This window comes from Leptonychotes weddellii, chromosome 3 (genome assembly GCF_054177405.1).
Source record: "Leptonychotes weddellii isolate Sample4059 chromosome 3, ASM5417740v2, whole genome shotgun sequence".
In the NCBI taxonomy this organism is placed as follows: Eukaryota; Metazoa; Chordata; class Mammalia; order Carnivora; family Phocidae; genus Leptonychotes; species Leptonychotes weddellii.
Genome location: NC_138371.1, coordinates 148395411 through 148417271, shown reverse-complemented (window position 1 = coordinate 148417271; position 21861 = coordinate 148395411). Strand labels below are relative to the sequence as shown.

General features: G+C 41.1%; 2 protein-coding genes across 13 annotated transcripts in view; one reads left to right on the top strand and one right to left on the bottom strand.

The window, feature by feature from the left end:
- The window catches only part of SCEL (sciellin), a 732032-nt gene that overhangs the window by 284151 nt on the left and 426020 nt on the right, over positions 1 to 21861 (bottom strand). Inside the window, exon 1 of one of the 2 annotated variants that reach the window (XM_081815074.1) lies at positions 13519 to 13648. The exons of the other annotated variant lie outside the window; for it this stretch is intronic. The gene's annotated coding sequence lies outside the window, so the exon portion shown is untranslated. Of the gene's footprint in view, positions 1 to 13518; positions 13649 to 21861 lie in introns of those variants that run through there. 2 annotated transcript variants of the gene reach the window in all.
- The window catches only part of MYCBP2 (MYC binding protein 2), a 254870-nt gene continuing 246794 nt past the window's right edge, over positions 13786 to 21861 (top strand). For all 11 annotated transcript variants that reach the window (XM_081815062.1, XM_081815063.1, XM_081815067.1 and 8 more), the window contains exon 1: positions 13786 to 14345. In XM_081815062.1, the coding sequence (XP_081671188.1) occupies positions 14044 to 14345 (302 nt within the window). In that variant the 5' untranslated portion in view covers positions 13786 to 14043. The remainder of the gene's footprint in view (positions 14346 to 21861) is intronic.

The following is a 21861-nucleotide window of genomic DNA, read 5'->3' as shown; positions in this document are numbered from 1 at the left end:
GTCACGAAGGGACATTGCCACTGCCAGAAGAAGGGGAGAGAGCCAGAAAAATACCTTGACCTGCCTTTTCTCCTGTCTTTCAGTCTCCGGAGAGGGTCTCCCTGTTGGGCAAACCCAATCAGAATGCAGCCTTGGGAGAGCCCAGGTAAGGCAGTGCATGGAGCTCTAGCCTCCTGGGGCACAAAGCTGCTCAGTGAGGGGAGAAGAATGGCTCGGAAGGGCAAAGAGAATAAGCAGTTCACGGGGATTGTTTGTTGTGGCAGCTAACTTTAATGATTCCAATACAAAATCACTGAAGGCTTTGAAGCAGATCTTTAAAATAAGTTCTATTGAAATATAATTCATATGCCATAAAATTCATCCTGTTAAAGTGTACAATTCAGTGGTTTTTAGTATATTTGGACAGTTGTGCAATCATCCACACTATCTAATTCTAGAACAATTTCATCATATCCTCCCCACCCCCCCAAAATACCATACCTGTTAAGGAGTCCCTCCCTATCCCCCCTCTTCCCCAAGCCCCAGGCAACCACAATCTACTTTGTTTCGTGGATTTATCTATTTTGGATGTTTCGTATAAATGGAATCATACAATATCTGGCCTCTGTGTCTGGCTTCTTTCATTTAATATAACATCTACAAGGTTCATTGTATGTTGTAGCATGTGTCCATTTTTATTGCTAGATAATATTTCATTGCATATAGTACAGTTTTCAAAAATGACAGCTGTGTAGAGAATAGGATGGACCAAACCAAAAATCAATGGCAGAGGACTGTGTGTAAGTTGGGGAGTGATCACATCCTCTAAAAGCATTCTCTTAATAGACCAAGAAATATGTTAGAGAAGATAAACAGCACTCTTAATCTCCTGTCCCCAAACAGTCTCTTTTCCTGGCTTCCCATCTCAGTGAATGACATCGTTATCCACCCAGAATCTGGGAGTCACATTAGGATCTTCTGTTTCTCTCACCCTCCACATTAGATCACTTTTTTCTGTGCATCTTACCTCTTGAACAGTCCTCTCCCCTCTATGCTGACTGCCTTAGCTGAGGCCCTCAACAGGTCATGCTGAGCTACAAGTGCCTAACTGATGTCTTTTGTTCACGGTGCCTGATATGTTCTAACCATCAGGAGAATAATGATGATAGAAGATGGATGAAAAGGGGAGGAGCAGTACCTTATTTTATTGTTGAGTTAGGAAGCAGAAATTGGGCATGTATAGCCCCAGCCCCTTCCTCCTTTTCATCCTTCAGAGAACACACAATCTCTTCCCTATCATGTAAGGAGGACGACCCTGACAGTATTAAAGTGAGTGGATGGCTGAAACTGTTAATACCTGGGGTTCAGGGGCACCTGGGTGGCTCAGTCATTAAGCATCTGCCTTCAACTCAGGTCATGATCCCAGGGTCCCGCAATCGAGCCCCACATCTGGCTCCCTGCTCAGCATGAAGCCTGCTTCTCCCTCTCCCATTTCCCCCTGCTTGTATTCCCTCTCTCACTGTCTCTCTGTCAAATAAATAAAATCTTAAAAAAAATATATCTGGTTTCAGAAAAGAGAGCTTTTTTGGCTTTATATTAAGCTCTGTCTTCTTGCTTAGCCATTTTTGTAATAAAGATAAGTTTTTGCTTTCATTTGCCATAAACTTTTTATAATTTTTTTATCAGATCCTGAAAAAGGACTGTAGCACATACCAAATTTACTGTTTCTCAGTAGCCAAATGCAAAGGGAATCATGAACAATTATGAAATTTTTATTAATAAAAAGAAAAAGTATAGGTTTTAGGGAAAGCAATTTTTTAGTACTTACTTACAAGATGAAATTTAGAACATGGCGTGGCATGAATAATGCCATCAATATTTCAAGCAAATGCAATGACAAATTTTGTATATATTAATCACAGTAACTGTCCTAGTTTAAGTTCCCCAGGAAATCAGATCTGAAACAAGAACTTGCATGCAGGAAGTTTATTAGACAGTATACTTAGGAATAAAACCTGTAAAGAAGTGAAGAAAGCAAGTTTAGGTAGAGGGAAATGTTGAACTGAGGATCAGTTGAGAAGCATCAGCCAAACCCACAGAGAGCTAAGGAATTGGGATGACCTGTAGAGTTGTTCCCAAATTAAGGATTAAGGTTAGGCTCTTGTACCACTGCAATGTTAAGTCACTGAAATAAAATGTACCTCAGGGAGGGGACACAATCATGATCTAAGTAGCAACCCTGCACTGAAGACTACGCTCAGAGAAAAAGGGCTCAGCTGTGAGCTGTCAGCAGCCAACATATCTGACCACTGGGAAGTGACTCAATCACAAAGGGCAGTCAATGAGGGCAATAACCTATATCCATTTCAGTTCACTCCTAACATTGCTCAATTTTATTTGCTTCTCTAGAGAGTTCACCCCATATACAGGATTCTGGGTTCTTTTTTTTCTGCAGAAACCTAGAAGAGGAAAATAAGTGGGATAAACCACTGTCCTTGTTGCTAGAGTCTCACTGCTACAACGGAAATTCATAATGACCCTCCTCCCCACCTGTCCTAGATTTCCTTTCCCTTCAGCTAGAACCTCTGCTAGTCTAGGTGGTCTACCTTGTAGGAGCACCCACCCTGAGAGTCCTTGGTCCCTAGTCACATATTGTCTAAGGGTTCGTTGGGAGTAGGGCCACTACTGCTTTCACTCTGGGTTCTTGAATTCATATATTTTACCTATTCGGGATACAGTGCCATGTAATAGCTGTTAATTTAAGGTGTATTATGTGTAACTTGTGCCCCAATTGCACCTTCAATTCGATCAACAGCAAGTTCCGGGTGGCACTTTAGGGTAAGGGATCCAATGGACATTGTATTTGTTTCTTCTTACTGCTGTAACAAATTTACTAGGTTAAAACAAACCAAATTTACTATCTTATATTTCTGAAGGTCAGAAGTCCTAAAATCAAGATGTTAGCAGGGCTATATTTCTTGCAGAGGCTCCAGGGAAGACTTCATTTCCTTGTCTTTTCCAGCTTCTAGAGGCCACCTGCATATCTTTGGCTTATGGCCTTCTCTCCATAGTCAAAGTCAGCAGCATAGCATCTTTAAATCTCTCTCTCTCTCTCCTCTCCTTATCATCACATCTTCTCTGACTCTGTTTCCATTGTCACATTGCCTTCTCTCACTCTGACCAACCTTCCTCCTTCTTGTTAAGAGTCTTGTTGGGGCACCTGGGTGGCTCAGTTGGTTTAGTAGCTGACTGTTGATTTAGGCTCAGGTCATGATCTCGGGATTGTGAGATCAAGTCCCACATGGGGCTCTGCATTCGGCGGGGAGTCTGCTGGAGATTCCCACCCTCTCTGCCCCCCAACACTCCCTCTCTCTCTTTATCTAAAATAAATAATTTTTTTAAAAAACCTCTTGTGGTTACATTGGACCCACCTGGATAGTCCAATAAATGATCAAATAAATTTAGATCATCTAAGATCTTTAACTTAATCACATCTGCAAAGCCCCTTTTTCCATGTACGGTAACATATTCACAGGTTCTAAGGATTACAATCTGGATAATTTTGGAGGTGGGGTCATAATTGAGTCTACCACAACATATATCTACTGCCACACATTATTTACTATAAAGTGAACCCCCTGGTCTCAGACAATGCTTTTCAGGATCCCATATCTGTGAAACAGAACTCTGTAAGACTTCAGATAATGGTTCTGGCCAATGTGGGCAGGGAAGGCAAATCCATAGCAGAATATGTATCACTCCCACCCAAGTTGAATCCCTGGCCTTTCCAGGATGGAATATAATCAATTTTTTTGCAAGTGGCTGGTTGGTCTTCTTCAGAGACCATGCTCTATTAAGGGCTTAGTGTTGGTTTCTTTTGTTGGCAGGTTGTACATTTGGCTGTGGCAGTAGCTAGATCAGCATTGTTAAGGCAGAGAACTAACTGTAAGTTCCATGTATAACCTCTGCACCATAGCTACTCTGTGCATGTGCTCTCTGTGCCCCCAGTGGGTGGACAAAAGCAGAGCCTAGCAGATATCAACTGGTGGAGTCATCCTGTCTGTGTGGTCATTTATTGTCTCTACCATGATGGGATGTTCTCTGAAGGGCATCACCATGTGATCTGATTGAAAGACTGCCACACTCCGTGCCCACTCTCAAAGGTTCATTCACATGTCTCTTCCGCAGCCTTCCTTCTCCCCAGTCTTTCAATCTTTCTACTTCCAGGCCCCTACCAATTACCAAAGCCATCTGTCACTACCTATGAGTCTTACTTCAGGCCACTGCTCTTTATGTGCAAAATGGATGTTATGGACAATGCATGAAGTGTGAACCATTGGGAGGATTTTGCTTCTTCACTATCAGATCATAGTGTAGCAGCAGTTCATTTCAGCTTGCACCTACTTACCAAGTCAACCTATGCTTGAACCAAACTCAGCCTTTTTTCTCCTCCACCAGCCAGTCTTAAGGGACTCCATAATCCCATGCAACCATATTGATTGAAGAGGCTCCAGGCCCCATTATTGCACTGGTACCTGTGCAATAATGGTTGATAGACATAGAAGTCTGGCCACACATCCATGCAGCTTACTTGTGCTCTGGCCCTGCTCCTGTCCAATCCTGGATATATTACTTACTCTGACCATAGGTTTTACTGGGCCCACTGGACCTTATGAGTTAGTGGGTCTGACAAAACTTAGCTCCTTATAGGCAATTCAACAACTTGACATCTCATGGTGAGGTGCTCTGTCTCTATCAGGGTCCAAATAACCTACCAGAAGCCATTTTTCTATAGTTTATGATTTTATTTGCTAAAAGTTTGTTGTTGTTGTTGTTGTTGTTTTGTTTTTTTACCTTGCTTCAGAACCCTTCAAACCCTTTTCTTTGTGATTTTCCTATGGAAATTTCCCATTCACTCCATAGCATCTTTCCCCACTACTGGTACATCTAATATCATAGGCGCTGTCATGTTGTATGGTCTAAGAAGCAAAACTGCTCCCTCCACAGAGATAAGAGATAATGCAGAGCCCTTTACTGTTCTGGGCAGTACTTAAAGTTGGCAGCCATCTGTGTCATTCAGGAAATGTGTCAGAGCAATATTCTCAAGTAAATATTATGCCTGCAGACTCAGAGAAGCTTAGCAAGTGTTGTCCCTCCTTTGTGGTAGGAAGTGTGAGATGTGATAACTTACCCTTTACTTTGCAGGAGATTTCTGACATGTCTCAGACCACTGGAACCCTAACTTTCAGCATTTCATTGTCTCTTCCCAGTATATCTATGGTGCTCAGCAAGAGTAATCTAGTTCCAATGTCTTTATAATGAACACTTTCCTTAAGCCTCTCAAAAGCTTAGGCTATTGCACCTACAAATGCATTCTATCTGCAACTATCCCATCTTAGTTCACCTCCAGTGAAAGTCTCAGCAATTGCACAGTTCTACCCATCTCAGGGCTATCACACTCAGCCTACCACCAGTGGACCAGTGATGGTCTGTTAGGTTTTTTGTTGCTGCATAATAGTACTGTCACAAACTTAGTGGCTGACTTTATCACACACTTACTATCTGATAGTTTCCGTACATTAGAAGAGTGGGCATGGCTTAGCTCTATCCTCTGCAAGGCTGCAATCAAGGTGTCAGCTGGGGCTACAGTCTCATCTGAGACTCAGCTGAGAAAGGAATCATTTCCAAAACCATATGGTTTTTAGCAGAATTCAGCTCCTTGCAGGCTGCCAGACTGTGGGACTCAGTCCTTATTGGCTATAGGCCAGAGGCTACTACCAACAGCTCCTTGCCATGTGTACCTCTCCATGTGGTGGCTCACACATGGCAGCTTGTTCTTTCCAAGCCAACAAGGAAGAGGAGGTCCCAGCAAGGTGGGAGTGATAATATAATACTAACTTAATCACATATGTGTAATCGTGTACATCCTGTCATTTTTGCCATATCCTATTGGTTAGAAGAAATTTTCAGGACCTACCCCACACAGGGGGAAAGGCTTATACAAGGGTAGGTATATTAGGAGATGGAGATCGTGGGGCCACCCTAGAAACTGTCCACAACAGATGGGATCCCCATTGCCAACCAACCAGTGGATGATCAAGCTCCAATATCCATCCCATTTTAGAGTTCACTTTTTCAGACCACTCCCCATACCAAATGACTTAAGTCAGTTTCCTTGGGAAACAGACTTAGAAATGGAGACTTGCATACAGGAAGTTTATTGTTGAGTGCTTTCAACAATACTGCTTATGAATGAGTGAGGAAAGCAGGATGGGTCAAGAGAGAGAAAGAAATGGAACTGCAATGCAATTGCAACAAAGGCCTTATCTAATTCCATGGAGAATTCTGGAGCAGGGATGGCTCTTCAGAATCACCTTGAATTAAGGTCAGAAGTCCAGATCTTTGTACACCACATCTACCCGTTATTTGATGCAGACTCCCTCTGGGGATGGAGTGGAACCTTGAGTGAGAGAGCCCCCTAAAGCCAAGAGTAACTTATGAAAAGGGACTTAGCTGTGAGCAGTCAACACTGCAGAAGTTAGGGGAATAAGTGCCTCAGATCTGGAAGGTTATCTGGGAGGCACATCACTGCAGAAATCTTTAATAAATCCAATGGCATGATATAAAATATCATTCAGTGAACTTTCTGATATTTGACTTGAATAAAGCAAGAAAATTCAGGACCCAGGGGAATGAGTGGATTTTTATGCTTTTACTATTTTTTCATAAATATTTCTTCTTTCAGGCAGACTACTCATAGAAACTAGATAGAAAGCACACTTTTTTGACAAGATGTTGGAGCTGGTATATTGAGTAGGAACATTTTTATCTACAAGTAAAAAATAGTTCATTAACAGTAGCTGAGACAATTTAGAGTTCTTTTTCTTGCATAAAAACAAGTTTAAAACTTTGTTCAATGACTTTATAATGTCAAGGCCAATGTCAGTGATGTTCTTGGCCTTTATCTCATACCTCTTGTCTCATGGCTACAAATGTCAGCCATCCTGCCCATTTTTAAAGTGAAAGAGAGACAGAAGCAATAAGAACAGATTTTCCTCGCTCTTGCTGCCTGAATTGTGTCCTAAAGCCAACCCTAAATGCAGGAGAGGTTCACAGAGAGAGTATTTCACTTTTTCCAGTCTTTAAAGTAGAGGCAGGCAAGGAAGGTGGTGGGGGAGGTAGATTTGGACTGGGTGTGCTGAATCAATCAACTTTGTTTTCAAACCAGGTTTCTGTTTTGCTGACTGAACTCAGAAGCACAAGCTTTAAAGACCAGATATGAGATGATAAAATGCCATCATTTGGCTGAGAAGCCAAATCAAGTCTATTATTTGGATGGAAGACTATCCATACCACTCAGGTTCAAACACGAAAACAGAAAGGCACATGCCAGGTCATTAAGAGAGGGAATTGAATATGAGGAACTAATTGCAACAGTAGTGAAGGAGCTGAAAAGCCCAATGAAGGACAGAGGCATCTAAGGATTGATAACTGCAGGAAGCCACTATAATGTCTAGAGCTGAAGAGACCAAAGGAGGAGATGCTATTACCAGATTCTGTGAGCTGGGGCTGCCCAGGGAGAACTGGTTCCACAATAGAGGTTACCTGGCTAGAACTGGATCATGGAAGGAGAAGTTGCCCCCCAGGAGTAGAACCACAAAGGACATGTTGCCCAAAGCAGAAAGAGAGGTGGGAGTAGGAGGTCTGGAGGCATGATTTTTCCCCTCTTTCCACTTCCCAACCATCTGTCTCACTCCATTGGCTGAATCTAATTTGAAGCTAGCTGGCAAGGGAGCCTAGAAAATGTAGTTTGCAGGGCTCACTCCCTTGCTGTACAGAGCAGAGCAGGGAAATGGAGAGGAATGCACTCAGGAACAAATAAGCATATGACTGCCACTCCATCCCACCTGCATGTAGAGGTGGACTTTAGGAATACTTGTATGGAAGCCACAGTTTTTCTCCAGAAGCAATGTTGTCTTTGCTCTACCACATAAATAATTTAGTTCCCAACATGTGACATCATACAGATAAGATCATTCTGTCTAAACTAAGAAAATATTGTCACCAAAAATTAATTTAGGTAAGTATAAACTATTTTTCATGTATTATATGTTTTAAAAACTTTTAAACAGCTTCTGGCCCAGTATGAAGGCAAACCTGATATGATAAAAAGGGGCAAAATCTTTTTAAGAGAATTAATTATGAAGAACTAATAAATCAATTTATTTTTACTTTCTTTTTTTTCAATTTTTAAAATTTTATTATGTTATGTTAATCACCATACATTACATCATTAGTTTTTGATGTAGTGTTCCATGATTCATTGTTTGCGTATAACACCCAGTGCTCCACTCAGTACGTGCCCTCTTTAATACCCATCACCAGGCTAACCCATCCCCCCGCCCCCCTCCCCTCCAGAACCCTCAGTTTGTTAGTAAAAATATTGATCAAAAAAGGAATTTGAACCAAGTGGTGCTAAAACTGTCATGTTAATTACAGATAAATTAACAGAGAATGTGAGCCATGGATGGTATACAATTTTTGACCCTAGAAGTGTACCATAGCCACCAGCCATTTGAGAAGAAACTATGATCTGTTTTGACTATTATGTGTCAAAATGCAACAACCATCAGCTAGAATTCCAAAAACTCACTGAACTTAATGAAAGTAAGCAATATGTTTTGTGAATTAACAAATCAGAGGAGAGCAGAGTGTTTTAGGGAAACAATCTTTGGATTCTATTCTTCTTGTCATGTCAAGATACAGTAAATCTGTGTTTGTGAAAAGGACTCTGTTAAAAAAACATACTTCCAAATCCAAGTGTATATAACTCAAAGTGTATAACTGTTTGTTTCTTCCTCTGGCACGAGACTGGGATACACCTCAAATAAGGGAGACCACACATACTATTAATAATAATAGTTATGCCTGACAGGTAGTGTGCTAAGCAAGTCCTTCATATATATTATTTAATGTAATCCTCAAAGAATCTAATGAAGTAGGTGCTCTTATTATCCTCATTTTATTGATGAGAAAACATAGCCTGAAAGAGGGTACATGTCTTTAAAATAAGATCACACTTAGTATAATCATTTTAGAGCCATTTAGATATATCCCGATATCTGGCTTAGCCAAGAACTATCTTAAAAACAATAACAAACTGGGGGTTCTGGAGGGGAGGGGGTGGGGGGATGGGTTGGCCTGGTAATGGGTATTAAAAAGGGAACGTATTGAATGGAGCACTGGGTGTTATAAGCAAATGATGAATCATGGAACCCTGCATCAAAAACTAATGATGTAACATATGGTGATTAACATAACATAATAAAATAAAAGACAACAACAACAATATATTTCAAGGAAATGTTGATATGATAAAATTACTATTATGTAAGAATTTCAATAGTCCTTTAGGGTTTAGGAAGATATGATTTAATTATTAAACTATTTAACCTTAGTAATAATGACCAACCTAATAATTTATAAACTACAGTGAAGTTTTCAAGGTTAAAATGCAAGGTTCTTACATTTCTCTTTCAAAGAGTTATACTTTATATGCCTTTATCATTTGTAAAGCTTCTTTTGGACTAAAATGCATCACAACAATAAGATTTTTAAAATATGATTTGCATTCAAATATTTATTAATGAATTTCACATACTTCAAAGAATATCCTCACATTTCGAATAATTTTTCAGGGCTGAAAATATCCATATTTACCTCAAGCCCCCTAGAATCTAAATTTTTGTCTATAGGAAAACATAAAATCTGTATCTTTAAAAACTAATATGAATAAAAATAAAAAAGCATTAATTCTTCATGCCTACAAATTACAGAATCTTCCAAGGCTCTAGAAATAACATATGTTTAAAGCAAGAGGTCAAGATATCTAGGGGATCCAATATGCAATTTTTGTTTAAAAGAATTTAAATTACCATGTTGAATTTTTTCTGTTCATTTTGGAGTATTAAATATAGTACATAAAATAATTTTCATTTTAAGTGCATATGGTCATTTTGTCAAGAATGTAGAATCATGGTCCCTAAGGGAAGGTTACCAAAGAGTGAAATATTTCGTCACTCTTCAAGCTTGAGCATTTTTTTCCTTCCAAATTGTTCTCAGCCACTAAGTTTGTTTTAAAATGGTCTCAGCTACCAATTTTGTTTTTAAATGTTCCAACACTGTTGTACAAATTTGGGAAACAAACCCGACTCTTGACTTGACCACAGCATTTTCAGCAGTCTCCGTGTTCCTCATAACATACGTGCTTCCTGTGTTTGTAATCTTAGAGCTTTAGTACAATATTAACCTTTTAAATGAAACTAACAACATCAATCATTGTCCTCTTACGTACACTTTATGGTTTCTGCCTGTTATTTACTACATCAGCGCTGATGGCTTCCTTTAAAAAAAACAACCCCCCAAAAAATATCCTTAAAGATATAGAGTACAAAAAATACAAATCTGAAGAGTTTAGAAAATTGTACTCCCAGGTTTGCAATTGCAAGTGGAAAAGAGAGACAAAATCTGTGATTATACGCATGAAAGATGAAGCCATAGTCTTACACAATCAGAGGAGAGATGCTTTTGAGAAATGAACATGATTATCAACCACAAAGACTAAAAAACACTACGCATGTGTTTCACTTATAAAATGGGCAAAGTCAGGATTTGCCTTAGTTCAATGTTATTCTTTGCGGGCGATTGTGTCCAGAAGTCTTGTCTAGCCAATTCTGACATCCAACCCGCCCAGTGCTCCCTCCACCCTCCCTCCGAACCAAAGGCACACACACGCCCAGCCTGGCCAGAAGATAAAGCTAAGATGGCAGCGCGGAAAGTACTGGAGCCGCGCTCAGTGGGGCTGGAAAAACAAAAGCAAATCTCTCTATATTCTTTCATTCTGCATTTTCTTGAATAACAAGAGCCCCCTACCCCCACGCCCACCACATAGGCAGTGTGAGGCATTCAGTAGTAGTACGCGCAGGATGGGCAGGAGGGGACTCTTGCTTTGCATGCGGCGAGAAACCCACGGCTCCCGTCTGCAGCGACGGTTCAGGTGCCTCTCGCGACTTGCCTTGGGGACCACCCTCCCCTCAAATCCCCTTGGCAGTGGAATTAAGGGTGACTCCAAATGCCCTTTCGTTCCCGGCATGCGCCCCATTCCCCACCAACCCAAGGGAACCTTCCCAAGTGCCCAGCTGCCACGGCAGTAGCTGCAGCAGTGCCCAGGGAGCGCGCAGTGCCCAGGCAGGAAAGAGGAGGCGGCGGAAGAGAAAAAACTGCATTGGCTATCAATTTGGAGTAGAGCGGCCGTTGCCGCTGCCGTGGAAGGAAATGCGGCCAACCGCAACAGAAACGCCACTCTCCGCCACCTAAGTGAGCATGTGTGCGACACCGCGCACGCCTAGTTGCACCGCTCAATGACAACGGGTTTCGCAGGAAATTATCCAGTTACCGGGTTTTTGCGTGTACCCAGAAGGCTCAGGAAGAGGCCTGCCTGGGACAGAAGCGTGTGGTAAAAACTGAAGCGAAACTAAAGGGTGGGAAGAACTCTGAGAACCGTGCCACCGCTGGGTTCTATCCCCATTAGAAACTCCGAAAGGGCTGTGACTGAGCAAGCCACTACCTAAACCTGAACTGGAAATGCTTCTCTTTGCAGGCGACATTCATTCATTCATTCAGCCAATACATGGTTCTCTCTTGCTTAGGGCCAGAGCCTGTACTAGGAGCTGAGAATGTAATGGGGGAACAGACACAGACACCTTTACTGTCCTCACGGAAAAGTCTAGTGTTTTGTTCTGTGTGTTACAATCTGTGAAAGGCCATGTGCCAAGGTGGACATCCTAGATGTTTGAAGTCCTCCTACAATCTCATGCAACATTAGTTTGACCATTATTCAGAGGATGAAATTTACCCAAAGACATACAAATAGCCTAGTCAGGATCTAAATTCTGGTTTGTCAGAACCTGTTGGCTACCTGGCTGGATCATCAACAGTAATGAGCCCTTGCAGCTCCTACTTGTTCAGGCCTTTAACTGTACTAGCACTTCACTGCTTCAATACCTTGTCTTTGGGTTGGGGGTGAGGGGGAGCTTCCTATGCAATGCTGAGGTTTAAAACTGTGCTGAAGCATCAGGACAGGAATTTAGTTTAACAAATAATTACTGGTGACCTACTATGTGCCAGTTTCTAGACTAGAGGCTGAGGAAGACACAAAGATAAATAAGAAGCTCTTGTTTATGAGCTCATAGTTGAGGACAAGGACACAAGTACAAAACCTGTTTAACAGGACTACTCACAGTGCTAAAATACCATGACTTCCCATGCCAGTCCTTTGTCCCTATGTTTTTATTATCCCACTTATAACTATCATTTTTTTAAAATCAAAATGACATCCATATGTTAAAGCCCCAGGTAAAATGCACTACTTTAGCACTTTGTCCCCCCAAAAGCTAGAATTAATTTATTTCTCCACTCCTTGTTTATACTTTTCAAAATACTAAACAAGGTTTTGGGTTTTGTTTTTTGAGAAGCACATTTGTGGAAAGGGCATAGACTTAAAAGCTAGTAAGTAGAGGGGTGCTTGGGTGGCTCAGTGGGTAGAGCAGTGGACTCGTGGTTTCGGCTCAGGCCAAAGTCTCAGGGGTCCTGGGTTTCTAGGAGTGTCCCCCCCTTTCCTGTGCATACAAGCATGCAAGCCCCCCCAAAATAAATAAACAAATAAATCTTTTTTAAAAGAAGCGCCAGTAAGTAGATAAAATAGTACTGGGAATGATAGGATTAGGAAATGATTTTTGTCAGGAGTATGAATTAGGTGAACTCTTCAAATTGAGAGTTAAATGGAAAAACTTAGGAATCAGAATTCATTGGCACATGCATTTCTAGAGCACTTACTTATAAGGGGTTAGTAGAATACCTTGGCACAAAGGACTCAGCAAATGTTACATTTTAGGAGATAAAATGATAAGATCTTTGGTAAATATGACATTTTCAGATGTTACACATAGAGTTAATAGCTTCAGGTCAGATTCAAGAATTATCTCTACTAATATAAGTCTGGGCAGAAAAAGAGAAGCCATTAAGTGACCACTGTCAAAGAGATAAAAGTGGACTCTAAGGATGAGTGTGGGGTCAACATAATATGTCAGAAAAGCATTAAGGTTTAGCTCTGTGGTAAATGTTGAGAATAGAACTTAGGAATGTGAATTATCTGTAAATTCTACTTTCTTATCTGTGAATTCTACTTTCAAAGAAAAGAGAATGCACTAGCTTACTACCTGTTTTTCGAAATAAAATCCATTTTAATCCTAATGATAAAAAATCCAAAATAAAATCGCCAGAGATACTTCCAGTTTGGCTGGCCTTCTCTGCCTTTGATTCTGAATTAACCAGCGCTGTTCCCAGTAAATCTTCATGTTGGCAGCACACACTTTGAGAAAAAGTAGCAGAAGAGTGCGTAACACTCATTCTCCGGCGGGGGGGAGGGGGCATTCCCTCTTCCAGGTCCAACTTCTCCCACCTGGAGAGGAACCCCATTACCTGAAGCCAAGAGCCTGTAGCTGACAGCCTTCGCAGCACTTTCCTTACTCTTCCTCAAGCTGCTAGTAAAATCCGGAGAAGCGGATTTCTTTCAGATTCCACACAACTCAAACGCCCCACACCCAAAGCCCTGGGGCAGAGGGAGTGGTGGCGAGGGGGGGTGGGGAGGGAAACGGGCCGGAGTTACTGAGCATGTGCGAGGAGTGGCGCATGCCCAGTGCGGACGGCAGCTTCCCATTGCGGGTAGCCCCGGCGGTGGCAGCGGTGGCGGCGGCGGCAGCGGCGGCACCGCCTCCTCCTCACACTCCCGAGGTGGCGGGGTTAGATGAGCGGTCCCAGTAGCGGCGAGGGCGGCACAGGGGGGAGAAGGAGAAGACGGAGGAGGAGGACGCTGTCTTTGTAGTCTCCTGCTGCGGGAACGAGAGGCCGTCGCCGGAGCCGTCGTCGTTGGAAAAGGGCTGTGTGTGCGCGCGCGTGTCTGCTTGCCCGGCCCGCAGGGACGAGGCGGCGGCGGCGGCGGCGAGGATGATGATGTGCTCAGCGACTGCCTCCCCCGCCGCCGCCTCCTCGGGGCCCGGCGGGGACGGATTCTTCCCAGCCGCCACCATCTCTTCCTCCCCGGCGCCGGGGGCGCTGTTCATGCCGGTTCCCGAGGGCTCCGTGGCTGCCGCGGGGCTGGGGCTGGGGCTGCCGGCCGCGGACTCCCGGGGTCACTACCAGCTGCTGCTGTCAGGCCGGGCCCTGGCCGACCGCTACCGGAGGATTTACACAGCTGCGCTCAGTGACAGGGACCAGGGGGGCAGCGGCGCTGGACACCCAGCCTCCAGGTGCGGTCTCCAGTGCTATTCCTTGGGCCACATGCCGCATGTGTGTGCGTGCGTGTGTATGTATGTATGCATGTATGTGTGTCTGCATACCTGTTTACTGAGCTGTCTTTCTCCAAGCGCGTGATGCTGGCTGGTGGAAGCACTTACTGAGATAGGGTGCGGTGGCAACAATTTCTACCGTGTGTGTGTGACTGTCTTTGTGGGGGGTTAGTGAGAGTGGGAGGTAGCATGTGATGTTAGAAAAGGTGATGGTGCAGGTCGGTTATGACACGTGTGTGTGTATTGTTGAGGAGGGAGGAGGGATTGGTAGAGGGTAAGACGGCATTGCACGGAGAGAATTTGCAAGAGTGGTGAGGGAAGTGGCGTTTCCAGTATCTCTGCCGCAATGGTATTTGCACGTATTCTACCCACCCCACCCCCCCGTGATATTCCATCCTCCACTTTCCACCTCCCTTAAAAAAATCTGCCTTTCACTAAAGGGGAGCAATGGTATAGGTTAAGGATAGTATCATATATATAGGATGAGTTTTAGATAATCATGCTGTTGGATAAGGCATGGAGTTTAAATTTAAGAGATTTATGCAAAGGGGGGTGCAGAAGGAGATTTATGTGGATGTGAAGGGTGTCTGATAGAGATTTTTAGAGCTGTACTTTGGTAACTGGACCTTTTGGTATTCTAGAGATGTGATTGCAGCTGCACTTGTGTTCTGATGTCCCATCAGCCATTTCCCTTCATCTTATGTTCTATTTCCTCCCATTTATAGGCTTTAGAGTAAAGGGGGGTGAAGGGGTTTTGTAGGGAAAGGGGAAAAGCTGTAGAATTTCGAAATATGACTGCTTATACAATGTTTAGTTGCCACCAACTAGAAAATTTGACTGGCTCCTACATCTCTTACTAGGCTCGCTGTATCTTCAGATTCCTTGATGTAGGAGATGTTAAATCACTTTCATTTTCTTTTTCTTAAAATGTGGGTGTCTTTCTGCTGAGGGCTCTCCTATTGTGTTCTTTTCCATGTCCTTACATGCCACATACCCTGAAGGATGATGATTGACTTGTTTCACCAGCTTGGCTTTGACAGTGGTAATTGGGAGTTGGCTTCATCTTTTTTTCTCACAGCTTCTTACAACACATGGGGAAAGCATAGTAGTATTTTGTCAAATAAGTTCCAGAGTTTACTGCATTTACTGAATGTGCAGTGTATTAGGCAATAACAAGATGTCCTTTAATTATGAAAGGGACTAGGCTGTTACATCAGGTATTTGTAGTTTACTATTGTGTACTGGTGCGCTTATCCATTGCAGAGTTGTGAAGATGGAGCTTTATTCACACTTTTTCTGGGTAAACCAGTCTTCTCATGTCTATAATTGTTTACAGGATTGGGCAGTTTATCATACGGGTATAAATGTATGTAACTACCTTTTATTATCTAAACTGAAGGCCACAGTGGCACAAACCTATTTCTTGCTCATGTTTTTGAAAACAGCACAAAACGTCATTAGACAGTTTGCTCTGATAGGTATAATTTTGAGCTGTGAGTCTCTGAATTATGGCACTTTAGGTACATCTTTACAAACCCCTCTCAAAGAACTTGAATTTATTTTGTATGTTGTTCCAGACATAATTTGTGACTGGTATTTCTATTTTAACTTTCTACTAGTATACTTGTGTAAATACACAGTTTTGTGTATCTAGAGCTATATTAACAGTTTTAGACAAAATTAATATAGATTAATCAGATATATAACATTTATTAGTGATTTTTGGTCATTGATCCATTTTTGTACAACCTGTCAATTACAATTAATGAAGAATTAGTTCAAATATTTCAAGAAGTAGTCATGGAAACCAACCTTAAGGTGTGTAATATTGCCTTCTAGTGCTTGTTCAGAACATTATTGCTTATTTTAGTTCACATTATTTTATCTAAGTGAGCCTGCAACTATCCTTTATTGAGGATTTGCTTAAGAATTCAATCAAATTTTTGTTAAATATGACAGGGCAAGTGGAGCTAGGATTTAGGTTGTGAATAAACGGTACAATTACTTGAATAGGAGCACTAGTTGAGTTAGAGGAGAAGATGAGATCTTTCAGACAGAGAATGGAGCAAGAATAGAGGATGAAGTTCTAGTGAGCTTCAAATTTAAAGGTGTGAGAGAGAGGAGATAGTGAAGGAAGCTGAAAAAAAAAAAGAGATAAAGAATTAAGATAGCTGTGAGACAGTGGCACCTCTGGTCTTAAGAAAGTGGGTTGAAAGTTCTCAGCAGTGTTAAATGCTTAAAAAAGTGAGAACATTTTCCAGGTCACTGGGTAACTTTTGAGGAAGTGGTCATAGAGAGATGTGAGGAGTCATTGAGAGATGTTGGGGTAACAGGGAGTTGCAGGGTTGAGGACTGGATATTCAAATATGGGAGAGTGGGTGGGAAATGTTCAGTGAGTGGAGAAGGAGAAATTAAAGAAGTGAGAGAGAGGATAATTGATGGAGAGGTCAAAGAGAGATCTCAGAAACATGTTTAAGATATCAGGTGGAGAGGTTAGCCATTGAAAAAAATTAAGGGCTAGTCTTCCTTTAATATAGAAAGGGAGGAGTTAGTATTTATAAAGACTAGAGTTTATTGAGGATAAGAACCGTATCCTATTCATTTTAGTAATCCCAACATACAGCACAGTTTTTGGTATCCATTCTGTAAATATCAGCTGTCTGCTGTGTGCCAGGCTCTGTTTTATGTGCTGAAGATGTACCAGTGAGCAAAATAGACAAGAGCTCTACTCTCTTGGAACTTTCACTCTAGTGGGGAGAAACAGACAACTGATAGTTTCAGATAGTGATAAGTAAGTATGAAAGAAATAAAGCCGATTATATGTGATAGACGATTTATAGTGGGAGAGCTATTTTAGGTAGGGTGGTCAGGACAGATCTCGAGATTTGAGTTGAATCATAATGATGGGAAGGCAGATCTGAAGGAAGAGTGTTTTAGAAAATTACAAAGGCTCTGAGGTGGGAACAAGTTTGTGTTCAAGGAACAAAAACAAGGCAAATGAGTTATGTCAGTGTTGAATGAATTAATTACTGCGGATTATATTTTACATGTCCTGTAGAGTAGTTGAGGGATGCAAACCTAATGGAGTCAGTGACTTTGATGGCATTTTAGTGAAGTGGTTAAGAGCTTGGACTCTGAAGCTAGACTGGTTTTCAGTCCTGGCTCTACCACTTTTTAGCTGTGTGACCTTGGGTATAATATGACTTATTTGCTTCAAATTAAAAATTTTTTTTATTGTGATATAATTGTCATATAACATTATGTTAGTTTCATGTGTATCACATAACAATTACATTTTTGTATATATTGTGAAATGATCACCATAGTAAGCGTAAACATCCATCACCACAGTTAAAACAATTTTTTTCTTGTGATGAGAACTCTTAAGATTTACTCTCAGCAACTTTCAGACAAACAATACAGTATTATTGATAGTCACCATGCTGTACATTACATCCCCATGACTTATTTATTTTATAACCTTACCTTTTGATCACCTATACCCACTTTATCCACCCCCACCTCCCCACCTCTAGCTGCTACCAGTCTGTTCTCTGTGTCTGTGAGTTCAGGCTTTTTGTTTTGTTTTAGATTTCACATATAGGTAAGATCTTACAGTATTTGTTTTTGTCTTATTTCACTGAGCATAATGTCTTCAGGATTCATCCATGGTGTTATAAATGGCAAGATTTCCTTTTTTATGGCCAAATAATAATTCTCTGTGTGTGTGTGTATACATATGTATATATATATGTACATATATACATACCACATTTTCTTTATCCATTCTTGCATTGATGGACGCTTAGTTTGCTTCCATACCTTGCCTATTGTAAATAATGCTGCAGTGAATATGGAATGCAGGTATCTTTTTGAGTTAGTGTTTTCATATCCTTTGGATAAATACCCTGAAGTAGAATTGCTGGATCATATGGTAGTTCTGTTTTTTAATTTTTGAGGAACCTCCATACTGTTTTCCATAACAGCTGTACCAATTCACATTTCCATCAACAGTGCACAGGGTTCCCTTTTCTCTACATCTTTGCCCATACTTGTTATTCCTTGTCTTTTTGATCACAGTCATTCTAACAGGTGTGAGATAATAATCTCATTGTGGTTTTGATTTGCATTTCCCTTTTTTTTTTTTAAGATTTTATTTATTTATTTGAGAGAGAATGAGATAGAGAGAGAGCATGAGAGGGGGGAGGGTCAGAGGGAGAAGCAGGCTCCCTGCTAAGCAGGGAGCCCGATGTGGGACTCGATCCCGGGACTCCAGGATCATGACCTGAGCCGAAGGCAGTCGCTTAACCAACTGAGCCACCCAGGCGCCCCATTTCCCTGATGATTAGTGATATTGAGTATCTTTTCATGTGCCTGTTGGCCATCTGTATGTCTTCTTTGGAAAAATGTCTTTTCAGGTCCTCTGTCCATTTTTAATTGAATGATTATTATTAGTTTTTGCTGTTAAATAAGTTCCTTATATATTTTGGATATTAACTTCTTATCAGATATATGGTTTGCAAATATTTTCTTGTATTTTGTAGTTTGCCTTTTCATTTTATTGATAGCTTCCTTTGCTGTGCAGAAGCTTTTTATTTTGATGTAGTCCCACTTTTTATTTTACTTTTGTTTATGCCTTACTTACACGTAGAATGGGGATAATGATAATGAGGATTGCTGTGTAGATTAAATGAATTCATATATGTAAAGTGCTTGGCACATTAAGTGCTATTAAATATTATTGATTTCTGCTGAGAGTGAGGGGGCAGATGGCATTTGAGGACTTAAAAGGCAAAGATCATGTCTTACTCTTATTTTTGGTCTCAGTGACTCTGATGAATATGAGAATAATGATTTCGTTTATTCAGTGACTCAGTAAATATATTTTTGTATGAATGAACCAATCAAAATTAGAACATTCACTTGGGGAACGGGGTTGGACTGGAAATCAGTAAAGGAAAGTTTGATCAATTCTGAGTGTGAATGGCAATTTAGCATTGCATTTGGGAAGAACTATAGTTCAGTGGCTGAATCAGTCTTACAGGCAGACTGCCTTAGTTCAAATCCCAGTTCTACCTTTTCCTATCTAAGTTGGCAAGTTAATTAGCATTTCTTTGTCTGTTTCTTTACCTGTAATCTTATAGGATTATTAAAAGAACATTGTGCCTGTACAGGGTAAGTACTCACTAAATGTCAGCTGCTGCTGCTATTGTTATTATTAAAATTAAATATTTAAAATTCCAGTCAGCGTGATATTTTAAGTTTTTCCACTCAACAAAGAAATGGGAAAAACTGTTGGTTGAGTTAGTTCAAGCTTAAAGTGTGACTGGAGGTCAAAGAAAAAAAGAAAGTGAAAGTTTTTGGTGACATTGACCATTTGGTAAAAAGGAAAGTGATGCCAAGGAGGGAACTCATAGACTGGTAGATAAAGAGGAGTCAGGGATATGGGTTGAAGTGGTAGAAGAACAAAGTGGAAACAGTAGAGGAGATTATGGTTAAAATGGGGAATTGCTTTTCTTCTCTAAGCTAAACCCACTTAGTTCCTTCAGCTGCTTTATCTCAGATGCATGGGATTTTGGTTTTAGGAGGTTAAGTAGTCAATTAATCCAACAAAGTTTCAGGGATTACTACTTGGTGCTAACCATTGGCCCTATAAAGACTTATAAGACATAGTTTCTATACTTGACTTTATTTTCTGGGTAATGGTGAAAAATACAAAGGCAGGTGCTTATAAATGTGTTAAAGGAAATGGCATTCTGGTCTGGCATGAAAGCATGAGCAAAAGGTGAGAAAGCACAGTTTATGTGTAGGTAATGGTAAGAATTCTGTTAGAGGGATCATGTAGGTGTTAGGAGGGAGAGTAGTGGGAATTATTATAGAAATGGAGGCTTTGGTCAGAGGGTAAGGCAGCTTGAACAGCAAGGTAAAAATTAGATTTTATTCAGTAGACACTGATGGTTTTGAGCTATAAAGAGACATTATTGTAGGAGTATTTTAGTAAGTGATGTGGGATTGCATTAGTTTGTATATCTATATTTGTGACTAGGTAATAATTTGTTTCATATAGCTCTTTATATATGGAATCCCATATAAACACATTTTAAGGGAAAAACTGCCCTTTTGGCATATCGGTAGGTAGAAATGAAACAAATTAGTCGTAGCTCAAGATAAGAGAAAATCTTGTGATTAGGCTTAAAAATAAAATGAAAATATTAATTTAAAAATACTTTTGGGGGCGCCTGGGTGACTCAGTCGTTAAGCGTCTGCCTTCGGCTCAGGTCATGATCCCAGGGTCCTGGGATTGAGCCCCACATCCGGCTCCCTGCTTGGTAGGAAGCCTGCTTCTCCTTCTCCCACTCCCCCTGCTTGTGTTCCTGCTCTCACTGTCTCACTCTCTGTCAAATAAATTATTTAAAAGAAAATACTTTTGTATTTTAAGATCTTTGTTTTAAAAAGCAACAGAATAGTCAGAATACTCTTCTTAATTAAACATTCAGGTTTATTGAAGAGGACTTGGGTTATTCGAGGTTTAATTTACATATAAAATTCACCCTTTTAAAATGTTCATTTGAGGGTGCCTGGGTGGCTCGGTTGGTTAAGCGACTGCCTTTGGCTCAGGTCATGATCCCGGGATCCTGGGATCAAGTCCTGCATCGGGCTCCCACTGCTGTGTGGGGAGCCTGCTTCTCCCTCTCCCTCTGCCTGCCACTCCCCCTGCTTGTGCTCTCTCTCTCTCTTGTCAAATAAATAAATAAAATCTTTTTTTTTTTAAATCTTCATTTGAAGGGTCTTAGAACCATCATCACAGTCAAGTATAGAACATTTCCATCACTCCAAAAAGTTTCTTCAGTTAATTCCCTCCTACCCCTAGCCCCTGGCCACCATAGATCAGATTTCTGTCATTATTTTACCTTTTCTAGAATGTCTTATAAATCTAGCTCTTTAAGGGCAGGACCCCAATACTGTTAGTCTCCATGTCTTCTATCCCTCTATTTTCTGTAAATGAGAGTTAGAATTTATTTTTTTATTTATTTTATTTTTTTATTGTTATTTTAATCACCATACATTACATCATTCATTTTAGATGTAGTGTTCCATGATTCATTGTTTGTGCATAACACCCAGTGCTCCATTGCAGAATGTGCCCTCTTTAATACCCATCACCAGACTAACCCATCCTTCCACCCCCCTCCCCTCTAGAACCCTCAGTTTGTTTTTCAGAGTCCATCGTCTCTCATGGTTCGTCTCCCCTTCCGATTTCCCCCCCTTCATTCTTCCCCTCCTGCTATCTTCTTCTTCTTTTTTTTTTTTCTTAACATATATTGCATTATTTGTTTCAGAGGTACAGATCTGAGATTCAACAGTCTTGCACAATTCACAGCACTTACCAGAGGGCATACCCTCCCCATTGTCTATCACCCAGTCACCCCATCCCTCCCACCCCACCCCCCACTCCAGCAACCCTCAGTTTGTTTCC